Source organism: Zalophus californianus, chromosome 2 (genome assembly GCF_009762305.2).
Source record: "Zalophus californianus isolate mZalCal1 chromosome 2, mZalCal1.pri.v2, whole genome shotgun sequence".
NCBI lineage: Eukaryota > Metazoa > Chordata > Mammalia > Carnivora > Otariidae > Zalophus > Zalophus californianus.
In genome coordinates this window covers 107,156,679-107,172,241 of record NC_045596.1, presented here as the reverse complement: position 1 = coordinate 107,172,241, position 15,563 = coordinate 107,156,679, and the positions used below count along the sequence as shown (strand labels likewise).

The 15,563-nt window shown below is 36.8% G+C and overlaps 1 protein-coding gene across 1 annotated transcript in view; it reads left to right on the top strand.

Moving 5' to 3' along the window:
• Positions 1 to 15,563, top strand: part of SCLT1 (sodium channel and clathrin linker 1) — a 184,626-nt gene that overhangs the window by 103,475 nt on the left and 65,588 nt on the right. The window contains 1 exon segment of the mRNA XM_027600311.2: positions 6,077 to 6,148. Within this exon segment, the coding sequence (XP_027456112.2) occupies positions 6,077 to 6,148 (72 nt within the window).

Genomic DNA, 15,563 nt, shown 5'->3' with positions numbered 1-15,563 from the left:
AACATTACCTTGATCCCAAAACCAGAGACCCCACCAAAAAAGAATTACATACCAGTATCCCTGATGAACATGGATGCAAAAATTCTCACCAAGATACTAGCTAATAGGATCCCACAGTACGTTGAAAAGATTATTCACCATGACCAAGTGGGATTTATTAATGGGCTGTAGGGGTGGTTCAACATCCACAAATCAATCAGTATGATACACCACGTTAATAAAGGAAAGAACAAGAACCATATGATCTCAGTAGATGTAGAAAAAGCATTTAACGAAATACAGCGTCCTTTCTTGATAAAAACTCTCTGCCATGTAGGGATAGAAGGAGCATACCTCAATATGATAAAAGCCATGTATGAAAAACACACAGCAAATACCGTCCTCAACAGGGAAAACCTGAGAGCTTTTCCCCTAAGGTCAGCAACATGACAGGGAAGTCTGTTCTCACCACTGTTGTTCAGCATAGTACTGGAAGTCCTAGCCTCAGCAGTCAGACAACAAAAAAGAAATAAAAGGCATCCGAATCAGCAAAGAAGTCAAACTCTCATTCATTGCAGATTACATGATTCTCTATGTAAAAAACCTAAAAGACTCTGCCAAAAAATTGCTAGAACTGATACAGGAATTCAGCAAAGTCATGAAATATAAAATCAATGCAAAGACATCAATTTCATTTCTGTACACTAACAATGAAGCAGAAGAAAGAAATCAAGGAATCGATCCCATTTACCATTGCACCAAAAACCATAAAATACCTAGGAATAAACCTAACCAAAGAGATAAAGGATCTGTACTCTGAAAACTGTGTAACACTTATGAAATAAATTGAGGAAGACACAAAGAAATGGAAAAACATTCCATGCTCATGGATTGGAAGAAAAAATATTATTAAAATGCGTATGCTACCCAAAGCATTCTACACATTGAATGCAGTCCCTATCAAAATACCATCAGCATTGGGATGCCTGGGTGCCTCAGTCAGTTAAGCGTCTGCCTTCGGCTCAGGTCATGATCTCAGGGTCCGGATCAAGTCCTGCATTGGGCTCCTTGCTCGGCAGGGAGCCTGCTTCTCCCTCTGCCTGCCGCTCGCCCTACTTGTGCTTCTCTGACAAATAAATAAAACCTTTTAAAAAAAAAACTACCATCAGCATTTTTCAGAGGTGGAACAAATAATCCTAAAATTTGTATGGAACTAGAAAAGATCCCAAATAGCCAAGATAATGTTGAAAAAGAAAACCAAAGCTGGAGATGTCACAGTTCCAGACTTCAAGCTGTATTACAAAGCTGTAATCATCAAGACAGTATGGTACTGGCACAAAACGACACATAGATCAGTGGAACAGAATAGAGACCCCAGAAATGGACCCTCAACTCTATGGTCAACTAATCTTTGACAAAGCAGGAAAGAATGTTCAATGGAAAAAAGACAGTCTCTTCAACAAATGATGTTGGGAAAACTGGACAGCCACGTGCAGAAGAATGAAACTGGACCACTTTCTTACACCATGCACAAAAAATAAACTCAAAATGGAATAAAGACCTAAATGTGAGACAGGAATCCATCAGAATCCTGGAGAACGCAGGCAGCAACCTCTTTGACCTCAGCTGCAGCAACTTCTTACTAGACATGTCTCCAAAAGCAAGGGAAAGAGAAGCAAAAATGAACTATTGGGACTTCACCAGGATAAAAAGCTTTTGCACAATCAAAAGGAAACAATCAACAAAACTAAAAGGCAACCTATGGAATGGGAGAAGATATTTGCAAATGACATATCAGATAAAGGGCTAGTATCCAAAACCTATAAAGAACATATCAAACTCAATACCCAAAAAACAAATAACTTACAAATCACTTACAATTCCACTACCTAGAGATAAACACTATTGTTAGCATTGTCCTCTGAATTTTCATTTAATTGCGAATTATTAATGATGTGGTGTAGCTATCTGTGAAACAAAACATTCTGGAGCTATATACATCAACCTTCAAATAGTGCTAAGCCTAGAAGATAGAATAATGAGGACCCTTTCTCTTTCTACATATTATAATTTTGCAGTGTGTGGAATTTCAAAGAGTAGGTATTATTTTCATTAACTATATATAAATAAACTATATATATAATATCTTATAGAGCATGTAGTATATCCTCCTTATATCCATTTATATTTTTAAAATATATTTTTTAATGTTTTTGTTTAAAAATTTTCACCTGTATTGGTGATAATTGCCCCACTTATCATAATTTGACATGTCCTCCAAATATGTAGAATTAATCTGTTGAATTGGGGATTACTTATGTCTAATGACTTTAGAAGTATCTTTTTATTAACAAAGTAAATATAATGAATTGTCACATATTTATGTTCTGGCTGTAAAACTGAACAAAATATGACCATAGCTTATTTCTTTAAAATACAGATGTAGCTTTTTCTCAGATCTCTTTCAAACAAGTAAAACTTAATTTGTGAAAATAACATTTTATTTTCATTTTGATTTTAAATCATGGCTTAAAATTTGTGATCAAAATTATATTCATCCAGTTAGGCAATATTTGCACCATTATTGGCCTTTTCTATGTCTGTCTCTTGGTAATTTACCTTACTATTTGGTTTATAAATACCCTTACTATCCATAAATTATCAAAGAAAATGTTTACATAAAGAAAGTGAGGGGCGCCTGGGTGGCTCAGTTGGTTAAGCGGCTGCCTTTGGCTCGGGTCATGATCCTGAAGTCCCTGGATCGAGTCCCGCATCAGGCTCCCTGCTCAGCAGGGAGTCTGCTTCTCCCTCTGACCCTCCCTTCTCTCATGTGCTCTCTCTCTCAAATAAATAAATAAAATCTTTAAAAAAAAAAAAGTGAGGTTAGGATAAGAGAGGTGACTTTGGTTCCTATACAGACTTCTGAACCCCAACTGCATTAAACTCCCTCTCAAATATGTGTATTTGCTCACGTAACAAAATTTACATTGTGTTTTATCAGCTACTAACCTCAAAATATTTTCTGTGACCTTTGCAGCATAGGATTTTACTGATGATATACCATCAGTTTCAGTAGTCCTATACAGTCTTTTTAGTAAATATGAATAGGTTAATTCACTGAATTTATCAGCGTTACTGTAAAAATATTTCAAAATATATTTACTACTATGGTATTAAACCCTCATACTAGCTGCATCATTTCTAGATACTAAAAAGAACATTTTTTGTGTGAGAGACAGACATGACTGCCCTCAAAGGAACTAAAATTTTTATATTCTGAAAACCATGACTTTATTTCTCTGTGCCTTAATCTTCCTCATCTATAATGTGGATAATAACTACTTGATCAGATTCTTGGTGAGAATTAATGAGATAATAACACTTAAATAAGCACTCTAAACAGTTCCTCACACATCAGACCTCAGTAAATGCTGTGATTATCACTGATCCATAAATAGGATGGATTGATCCTTCGTATAATTATTCATAGGCAGAGTTTGCACCAAATTAAATCTAAATAAAGCTCAAAGGGACCCACATATGTTTGTCATGTCTTCAGAAAGGTAACTCATATTAATTAACCAAATAAAATATATGTCAATGTAATAAAATATGTCAGTGTTATAAATGTTCTAAGGAAGGCTTACCTCATGTTTTGGAAATAATCTATTTTATAAGATCCTAGAAAATTTCCAAAACTCTTTGGATCATACATGTTTACTAATGACATAGCATCAGTATCAGTATTCCTCGTGGTCTTTTTAAAAAGCATGAGTAGTTATTAGAAAAATACATTGTCGGGGCGCCTGGGTGGCTCAGTTGGTTAAGCAACTGCCTTTGGCTCAGGTCATGATCCTGGAGTCCCGAGATCGAGTCCCGCATCGGGCTCCCTGCTCAGCAGGGAGTCTGCTTCTCCCTCTGGCCCTCTTCCCTCTCGTGCTCTCTATCTCTCATTCTCTCTCTCTCAAATAAATAAATAAAATCTTTAAAAAAAAGAAATACATTGTCATAGGAGCCATCCCAAAGAGAAGTAACTAATTCTTCAAAATATTCTGTATACATAAATCATAATGTTTTTAAAGTAATTTAAATGTTAATTCAAATAAAAGTTTTCCTCACAAAGTAATTTACTTAGTACTGAAATATGTGCAATATAAAAAAATATTCTTCTGTTTATAAAACAAAAGTGGCTTAAAAGTTATTAGTTACATTTTTAGTGTGTAATTCAGTTTTTCTCTTGACTTGCTCTATGGCAGGAGTTCTCAAAAAGTGTTGCTCAGAGCGTCTGCAAGGTCAAACCTAACTTTCATACTTAGAGTTTACCGTTTGCTTTTTTCATACTCATTCTCTCATGACTGTACAGTGTTGTTTTCCAGAGGCTGATGATATGCAACAACACAACAGATTGAACATAGAAGTAGATATGAGAATCTGGCTGTCTTCTTTTGAGCCAGACATTAAGGAAATTTGCAAAAATGTAAAATACCATTCTTCTAAAAAATTTTCAGTTTTGGAAAATCTACTTATTTTTCATAAAAAATGTTATTTATGTTAACCTGTAATGACTTTAGTTACTATCTTTAAAGAGATTAGTAATTATTTTGAAATATTCCCAGTTTTCACTTCTGATATGGTAAACTTTAATAGAAATTCACTCTCCCTCCACTATCATGGTAAAGTCTTGATTCTTTAATATACCATGTGCTTATTTTTTTTAATTTAATTTTATTATGTTATGTTAATCACCATACATTACATTGTTAGTTTTTGGTGTAGTGTTCCATGATTCATTGTTTGCATATGACACCCAGTGCTCCATTCAATACGTGCCCTCTTTAATACCCATCACAGGCTAACCCATCCCCCCACCCCCCCATTTGTTTCAGAGGTACAGGTCTGTGATTCATCAGTCTTACACAATTCACAGCGCTCACCATAGCACATACCCTCCCCAATGTCTATCTCCCAGCCACCTCATCCCTCCCATCCCCCACCACTCCAGCAACCCTCAGTTTGTTTCCTGAGATTAAGAATTCCTCATATCAGTGAGATCATATGATACATGTCTTTCTCTGATTGACTTATTTCGCTCAGCATAAAACCCTCCAGTTCCATCCACATCATTGCAAATGGCAAGATCTCATTCCTTTTGATGGCTGCATAATATTCCATTGTATATATACAACACATCTTCTTATCCATTCATCTGTCGATGGACATCTTGGCTCTTACCACAGTGTGGCTATTGTGGACATTGCTGCTGTAAACATCGGGGTGCACATACCCCTTTGGATCCCTACATTTGTATCTTTGGGGTAAATACCCAGTAGTGCAATTACTGGGTCGTAGGGTAGCTCTATTTTCAACTTTTTGAAGAACCTCCATACTGTTTTCCAGAGTGGCTGCCCCAGCTTGCATTTCCACCAACAGTGTAGGAGGGTTCCCCTTTCTCTGCATCCTCGCCAACATCTGTCGTTTCCTGACTTCTTAATTTTAGCCATTCTGACTGGTGTGAGGTGGTATCTCATTGAGGTTTTGATTTGGATTTCCCTATGCTGAGCGATGTTGAGCACTTTTTCATGTGTCTGTTGGCCATTTGGATGAGTCCATCAAAATCCTAGAGGAGAACACAGGCAGCCACCTCTTCAACCTCAGCCACAGCAACTTCTTCCTAGAAACATCGCTAAAGGCAAGGGAAGCAAGGGCAAAAATGAACTACTGGGACTTCATCAAGATAAAAAGCTTGTGCACAGCAAAGGGAACAATCAACAAAACCAAAAGACAACCGACAGAATGGGAAAAGATATTTGCAAATGAAATATCAGATAAAGGGCTAGTATCCAAAATCTATAAAGAACTTATCAAACTCAACACCCGAAGAACAAATAATCCAATCAAGAAATGGGCAGAAAACATGAACAGACATTTTTCCAAAGAAGACATCCAAATAGCCAACAAACACATGAAAAAGTGCTTGTTTTTTATGACCTAAGAGTTATAATTTTATTTTTTATCAAAATTATTATCCTAAATATTTTTATTGGGTATTAATCATTTTTTGAGAACCTAAACAATTTATAAATGTCTTAATTTTCAGATTGCAAGCACAAGAAAACAGTATAATGTACAGATTTCTCGACTAATAGAAGAACTGTCAGCCCTTCAAATGGTATGTTAGAAGACTATATTGATATTTTCTTCTGAATATTGATTATTTTAAAGTCCAGGATGCATGTTAATGTATCTTGTAATGGGCATTCTTGTTCATTCAGAAGATACTTAATAAGTAAGCATAAGAATTATGCTAGATGCTTGGAGAAGAGTAAAAATCAAAATAAACATGTTACCTGCAATCTTGGAACTTATGGTCTAGCAAGAAAGATGGATGGCATTTATCACATTTTACTACAATTACTTTTTTTGACAAAGAACACACAGGGTGCTATTGAAGCACCCATCTGCAACTGCTACCATATGCCAGGTTCATCTGGGAGATGAGGGAGAAAGAGAACATATATATGACAGTGGGAAAGAAGAAAGACAAGCTTCCCCCAAAAAATGAGTACTGAAGTATAAGTAAGCAAAGAGGAGAAAGGAAAAGAGTACTTGTGTGTCTAGAGGTGAAATTAAATATGTAAATTTAACAAGATTTGATGAAATGGAATTTAGTAGCCTTGCTTACAGGGGAATAAAAGTACAAGAATCTTCAGAGATTGGGAAGATATTTTCAACTTCACAAACTCTAATATTTTCTGAATCTCTATATCACTTTTAATCTTGACTACAAAACTTAACAATGAATAATGTCTTGTAATAAATATGTTACATTATGTTAGTTCTCTCTGTCTCCTGTCTCCCTCCTACCCTCTCCCTTCCTCTTCATGAAAATCTTATCTTTCCAATTAGATTGTAAATACCTCAAAACAGAAGAGTCTTAAGCCTCCTTTTATTTTCCCCATTGCCTAGCACAGTGTTTTCACAGTATGTTCTTTAATAAATATTTACTGACTGGTATTTAAACAACTCTGAAAAAGGAGCATATGTTCCACATTCTACAAACTCTGTAATGTACATGATGAGACTTTTGTCTTTGTGTATAGATCCTGAGAGTAATAGAACAAGAAATTGTTACTTTTTGTTTGTTTAATGTCATCTGTTTTAAGGGTGAAGGAACATTAAGTAAAATTAATGGGATGCCATGTGGCCAATTAGTCATGTCTAATTATTTGTTGTTTTTCAGTTTTGCTTCCTCTTCTATCACCTTGCTCTTGTGCTTGTTCTCTTACGTGGACTGATTTAGCTCTCAGCAGATTCGCAGCATAGAAGAAGGTCCTACCCCAGTCCAGCATCATTTAATGGCTTATAAACTCTGAAAGGACAAGAACACTATTTCTTTCTCTTTTCCCAAAGGAATGCGTGTTGGATAAGATCTGCAGAGATTTTTAAAATAGTGACGTTTAACAACCACAACCAGAGTTACATAAACTCACTTTAGAGCAAAAATTTTTATTTCAGTTTATTACAAAAAGGTATTTCTTATGATTTATAGTAAAACAATTGTAATCCATAGCTAAGTGGATTTTTCTAAAGATATTAAATATTGTCTGATGTCATATTGATTCCATGGGGAAAACTGTGCTGATTAATTGAAAAGTGTTTTAAATATTAGGCATTGAGAAATATGTCTGAAGGAAGACACATTTGATTACTTTAAAGAGCAGATTTTCTCAGGTAACTCAAAAACTCAGACTGTGGTTTGAGACATAATAACCTGACATTGGCTATTGATTTATATTCTTAAGTACCGAAGTCAAGGAGAGAAGTTAAGCATACTTTAGCTAACCCAAAACTAAGTTACGCTTGTAGGAAGGAGAAAAACTTGTTTTAGGTTAGTGTGCAGATTTTTTGATAGGTTTAAGAAAAGACCCGAGCCAGTCTAGCCACACATCTCCCTTTGGAAAGCAGCACAGCTTTTATTTTCTCCTACAGGGTACAGTTTCTTTTAAAAATAATCAAGGTTGGGGCGCCTGGGTGGCTCAGATGGTTAAGCATATGCCTTCGGCTCAGGTCATGATCCCAGGGTCCTGGGATCGAGCCCCATGTCTGTCTCCTGGCTCAGCGGGGAGCCTGCTTCTCCCTCTGCCTCTCCCCCTGCTTGTGCTCTCTCTCTCTCTCTCTCTCTCTCTCTCTCTCTGTATCTCTGTGTCTCGAATGAATAAATAAAATCTTTAAAAAAAATACTCAAAGTTTTTTGGGTGTTGAATTTAAGAAGTTCTTTATAGATCTTGGATATCAGCCCTTTGTCTGTAGTGTTATTTGCAAAAATCTTCTCTCATTCCATGGGTTGCCTCTTTGGTTTGTTGACTGTTTCCTTTGCTGTGCAGAAGCTTTTTATCTTAAGTCCCAAAAGTTCATTTTCGCTTTTGTTTCGCTTGCCTTTGGGGACGTGTCTTGAAAGAAGTTGCTGTGGCTGTTGTTGAAGAGGTTACTGGATTTTGATGGATTCCTGTCTCACATTGAGGTCTTTCATCCATTTTGAGTTTATCTTTGTGTATGGTGTAAGAGAATGGTCGAGTTTCATTCTTCTGTATATAGCTGTCCAATTTTCCCAGCACCGTTTATTGAAGAGACTGTCTTTTTTCCATTGCATTTTTTTCCTACTTTGTCAAAGATTATTTGACCATAGAGTTGAGGGTCCATATCTGGACTCTCTATTCTGTTCTATTGGTCTATGTGTCTGTTTTTGTGCCAGTACCATGCTGTCTTGGTGATCACAGCTTTGTAATACAGCTTGAAATCAGGCAACGTGATGCCCCCAGCTTTGTTTTTCTTTTCTAACATTTCCTTGGTGATTCAGGGTCTTTTCTGATTCCATACAAATTTTAGGATTGTTTGTTCCAGCACTTTGAAAAATGCCATTGGAATTTTGATCAGAATGGCATTGAAGGTATAGATTGCTCTGGGCAGCATAGACATTTTAACAACTTTTATTCTTCCAATCCTTGAGACGACGATTGGCTAAAGAAGATGTGGTCCATATATACAATAGAATATTACTCAGCCATCAGCAAGGATGAATACCCAACTTTCACATCAACATGGATGGGACTGGAGGAAATTATGCTAAGTGAAATAAGTCAAACAGGGAAAATCATTTATCATATGGTTTCACTTATTTGTGGAACATAAGGAATGGAGGACATTAGGAGAAGGAAGGGAGAAATGAAGGGGAGGAAGTCAGAAGGGGAGACAAGCCATGAGAGACTATGGAGTCTGAGAAACAAACTGAGGCTTAAAGGGGAGGGGGGTGGGGGGATGGGTTTGCCCGGTGATGGGTATTAAGGAGGGCACGTAGTGCATGGAGTACTGGGTGTTATATGCAAACAATGAATCATGGAACACTACATCAAAAACTAATGACATACTATATGGTGACTAACATAATAAAATAAAAAAAATTAAAAAGCAAAAAAAAAGAATACTCAAAGTTTTAATTATGCCAACTAGCAGAGATTGCTGTTAATCTACAGCAAATAAGTAAGAAGATTGGTTATTAATTTTATACAAGTTAAATGAAAAGTTCCTTATGATCTTTTTTGGATCAGTGAATTTAAAAAAAAAATTTTTTTTTTAATTTTGAATCTCCATGTCTGTATGTATTTAGATATCTTTTTATTATTGTTTTCTAATCCAGTTAAATAGATGCCACAGATTATAATCTATATTATATTGATTCTTAATATTTGTTATGATTTTCTTTATGGTAGACTATAGGATATGATTTTGAAAATACTCCATGAGTACTTGAAAAAATATTTAGTATCATTTGGTCATATCTTTCCCAAAAGGTAGGAGTATTGGTGGTGATTAATAGCAAATATCCATGAAAGCTTTTTAATAATAGTAATTTTAAATGTTTGCTTTAGCATTACAGTGAATTTTTAATAGAATTAATATATTTCTCTCTAAAGGTTTCAACTTTTCTGTCTTATTTTAACTTTGAGGTTAACCCAATACTCTTTCAGTCCTCATTTTATCAATGAAATGGTGGATTGGGTGGACAGAGATGCATAGGGTATTTATCATGTACCTTTCTTTTTATGTCATTCACCAGATTCAGAAGTGTGATCCAACATGGTTATTAATATCTACATTAAAAATCATATGGGAATCATATCAATAGCTGCAGAAAAAGCATTTGACAAAATCCAACCCCCATTCATGATAAAAACTCTGAGTAACTAGAAACAGAGGGGAACTTCCTCAACTTGATAAAGAACATCTACAAAAAGCCTACAGCTGTGAAACCAAAAAGATCAGGAACAAGGCAATCATGTGCCCTCTCACCACTGCTTTACAACATCAAACTGGAAGTACTAGCTAATGCAATTTGACTAAAAAAGGAAATAAAAGTTGTACAGATTGGGAAGGAAGAAATTTGTTTGCAGATGACATGATTGTCTATGTAGAAAACAAACCAAAAAAAGAACAAAAAAACTGTGGAACAAAAAAGCAATTACAGCATAACAAGGTTGCAGGATACAGGGGTAATATACAAAAGTCAAGTGTTTTCCCATATACCAGCAATGAGCAAATGGAATTTTAAATTAAGAACATTTTGCCATTTACCTTAGTACATAAAAAAATTACTAAGTTATATATCTAACAAAATCTATATGAGGAGAACTCTGATGGAAGATATCAAAGAAGAAGTAAATAAATGAAGAGATAACCCATGTTCATGGATAGGAAGACTCAAAGTCAAAATGTCAGTTCTTCCCAGCCTGATCTATAGATTGAGTACAATCCCAGTCAAAATCCCAGCAAGTTATTTTGTGGATATTGACAAACTGATTCTAAAGTTTATCTGGAGAAAAGGGTTAGTATCCAAAATCTGTAAAGAACTTACCAAACTCAAAACCCAAAAAACAAATAATCCAGTTAAGAAATGGGCAGAATACATGAATAGACACTTTTCCAAAGAAGACATCCAGATGGCCAACAGACATATGAAAAGATGCTCAGCATCACTCATTATCAGGGAAATACAAATCAAAACCACAATGAGATACCACCTCACACCTGTCAGAATGGCTAAAATTATAGCACAGGAAACAACAAGTGTTGGTGAGGATGCAGAGAAAGAACACTCTTGCATTGTTGGTGGGAATGCAAACTCGTGTAGCTGCTGTGGAAAACAGTGTGGAGGTTCCTCAGAACGTTAAAAATAGGACTGTACTATGATCCAGCAGTTACACTACTAGGTATTTACCCAAAGGATAGAAAAATACAGATTTGAAGGGGTACATACATCTCAATGTTTATAGCAGCATTATCAACAATAGCCAAACTATGGAGAGAGCTCAAATGTCCATTGACTGATGAATGGATAAAGAAGAGGTGGTTTATATATGGGAATATTACTCAGCCATCAAAAAGAATGAAATCTTGCCATTTGCAACAATGTGGATGAAGCTAGAGTGTATTATACTAAGCAAAATAAGTCAGTCAGAGAAAGACAAATACGTATGATCTCACTCCTATGTGGAATTTAGGAAACAAAACAAATGAACATATGACAAGGGGAGAAAGAGAGAGAGAGGAAAACAAACCATAAGAGACTCTTAACAATAGAGAACAGGGCACCTGGGTGGCTTAGTTGGTTAAGCGCCTGCCTTCGGCTCAGGTCATGATCCCAAGGTCCTGATATTGAGTCCCAGGTCGGGCTCCCTGCTTCAGCTCCCTACTCAGCAAGGGAGTCTGCTTCTCCCTCAGCCTCCCCCTCCCCTGCTCATGTGCACATGTGCACTCTCTCTCTTTCTCAAATAAAATCTTGGAAAAAAAAAACCAATAAAGAACAAACTGAGGGCCAATGGAGGGAAGTGGGTGAAGGATGGGCTAAATGGGTGTTGGATATTAAGGAAGGTGCTTGTTACAGCAAAGGAAACAGTCAACAAAACTAAGAGGCAAGCCACAGAATGGGAGAAGATATTTGCAAATGACAGTACAGATAAAGGGCTGGTATCCAAGATCTATAAAGAATTTCTCAAACTCAACACCCAAAACAAATAATCAAGTCAAAAAGTGGGCAGAAGATATGAAAAGACACTTCTCTGAAGAAGACATACAAATGGCTAACAGACACATGAAAAAATGTTTATCATCATTAGCCTTCAGGGAAATTCAAATCAAAACCACATTGAGATACCACCTTACACCAGTTAGAATGGCAAAAATGGACAGGGAAAGAAACAACAAATGTTAGAGAGGTTGTGGGGAAAGGGGAACCCTCTTACACTGTTGGTGGGAATGCAAGTTGGTACAGCCACTTTGAAAACCAGTGTGGAGGTTCCTCAAAAATTTAAAAATAGAGCTACCCTATGACCCAGCAATTGCACTCCTGGGTATTTACCCCAAAGACACAGATGTAATGAAAAGAAGGGCCATATGCACCCCAATGTTCATAGCAGCAATGTCTGCAATAGCCAAACTGTGGAAAGAGCCGAGATGCCCTTCAACAGATGAATGGGTAAAGAAGACGTGGTCCACATTTCCTTACACCACACACAAAAATAGACTCCAAATGGTTGAAAGACCTAAACGTGAGACAGGAGTCCATCAAAATCCTAAAGGAGAACACAGGTAGCAACCTTTTCGACCTTAGCCGCAGCAACTTCTTCCTAGAAACATCGCCAAAGGCACGGGAAGCCAGGGCAAAAATGAACTATTGGGATTTCATCAAGATAAAAAGCTTTTGCACAGCAAAAGAAACAGTCCACAAAACCAAAAGACAACCGACAGAATGGGAGAAAATATTTGCAAATGACATATCAGATAAAGGGCTAGTATCCAAAATCTATAAAGAACTTATCAAACTCAACACCCAAAGAACAAATAATCCAATCAAGAAATGGGCAGAAGGCATGAACAGACATTTCTCCAAAGAAGACATCCAAATGGCCAACAGGCACATGAAAAAGTGCTCAACATCGCTCGGCATCAGGGAAATCCAAATCAAAACCTCAATGAGATACCACCTCACACCCGTCAGAATGGCTAAAATTAACAAGTCAGGGAACGACAGATGTTGGCGGGGATGTGGAGAAAGGGGAACCCTCCTACACTGTTGGTGGGAATGCAAGCTGGTGCAACCCCTCTGGAAAACAGTATGGAGGTTCCTCAAACAGTTGAAATTAGAGCTACCGTTCGATCCAGCAATTGCACTACTGGGTATTTACCACAAAGATACAAATGTAGGGACCCGAAGGGGTACGTGTACCCCAATGTTTATAGCAGCAATGTCCACCATAGCCAAACTGTGGAAAGAGCCAAGATGCCCATCGACAGATGAATGGATAAAGAAGCTGTGGTATATATACACAATGGAATATTATGCAGCCATCAAAAGGAATGAGATCTTGCCATTTGCAACGACGTGGATGGAACTGGAGGGTGTTATGCTGAGTGAAATAAGTCAATCAGAGAAAGACATGTATCACATGACCTCACTGATATGAGGAATTCTTAATCTCAGGAAAGAAACTGAGTGTTACTGGAGTGGTTGGGGGTGGGAGGGATGGGGTGGCTGGGTGATAGACATTGGGGAGGGTATGTGCTATGGTGAGCGCTGTGAATTGTGCAAGACTGTTGAATCACAGTTCTGTACTTCTGAAACAACGCAACATATTTTAAGAAAAAAGAAAAAGAAGAAGATAACAGGAGAGGAAGAAAAGGAGTATGTCAGAGGGGGAGACGAACCATGAGAGATGATGGACTCTGAAAAACAAACTGAGGGTTCTAGAGGGGAGGGGGGTAGGGGGATGGGTTAGCCTGGTGATGGGTATTGAGGAGGGCACGTTCTGCATGGAGCACTGGGTGTTATGAACAAACAATGAATCATGGAACACTGCACCAAAAACTAATGATGTAATATATGGTGATTAACATAACAATAAAAAAATTAAAAAAAAAAGATGTGGTCCATATATACAATGGAATATTACTCAGCCATCAGAAAGGATGAATACCCAACTTTTACATCAATATGGATGTATATTTCACTTTGTTAAGTGAAATAAGCAGAGAAAGTCAATTATCACATGGTTTCACTTATTTGTGGAACATAAGGAATAGCCTGGAGGACACTAGGAGAAGGAAGGGAAAAAAATGAGGGGGGGAGTGGGAATTGGAGGGAGAGATGAACCATGAGAGACTATGGACTCTGAGAAACAAACAGGGTTTTAGAGGGGAGGGGGGAGGGGGTATTAGTTAGCCCAGTGATGGGTATTAAGGAGGGCACGTACTGCATGGAGCACTGGGTGTTATGCACAAACAATGAATCATGGAACACTACATCAAAAACTAATGATGTAATGTATGGTGATTAACATAACAATAAAAATTATTAAAAAAAAACTAATGATGTATGGTGACTAACATAACATAATAAAATTAAAAAAAAAAAAGGAAGGCGCTTGTTATGTTGAGCACTAGGTGTTGAATATAAGTGATGAATCACTGAATTCTCCTGAAACCAATATTGCACTCTCTGTTACTAATTATAATTTAAATAAAAATTCAAAAAATAATTTTTAAATAAATAAAACTTATCTGGAGAGACAAAAGACCCAAAAATAGCCAACACAGTATTGAAGGAGAAGAACAAAATCAGAGGACTGACACTACCAGATTTCAAGAATTACTGTAAAGCTATAATAAGCTAGTGTGATATTGGTGAAAAAATAGACAAATAGATCAATGGAATAAAATACAGAATCTAGAATGGAATAAAATATAGTCCCACTTAAATGCAGTCAGCTGATCATTGACAAAGATGCAAAGGCAATACAGTGGTTCAAAGACAGTCTTTTTAGCAAATGGTGCTAGGACAATTAGACATTCACATGTAAAAGAATGAATATAGACACAGACCTTACATCCTCCACAAAAATTAATTCAAAATGGTCACAGACCTAAATGTAAAACACAAAACTATAAAATTCCTAGAAGATAAATAGAAGAAAATCTGAATGATCTTGGGTTTGGCAGTGAATTTTTGGGTATAACATCAAAGGCATGACCCATGAAACAATTGATAAGTTGGACTGAATTAAAATGAAAATTTTCTCTGTGAAAGACACTGTCAAGAGGATGAAAATTCAAGCCACAGACAGGGAGAAAATATTTGCAAAAGGCATAGCAGATAAAGGACTGTTATCCAAAATACATGAAGAACTCTTAAAACTCAACAATAAGAAAACAACTCAATTAAAAAGTGGGCACATGGGGTACCTGGGTGGCTCAGTTGTTAAGCATCTGCCTTCAGCTCAGGTCATGGTCTGAGGGTCCTGGGATCGAGCCCTGCATCGGGCTCCCCACCAGCCCCCTTCTGTATTCCCTCTCTCCTTGTCTCTCTCTCTCTCTCTCTGTCAAATAAATAAAATCTTTAAAAAAAATAAAAAGTGGGCACATGTTGTGATGAGCACTGGGTGTTCTATGCAACTAATGAACCAGTGGCTACGCTGAACATAATAAAAAAAAAAAAAAAGTGGACCAAAGATCTTAACAGACACCCCACCAAAGAA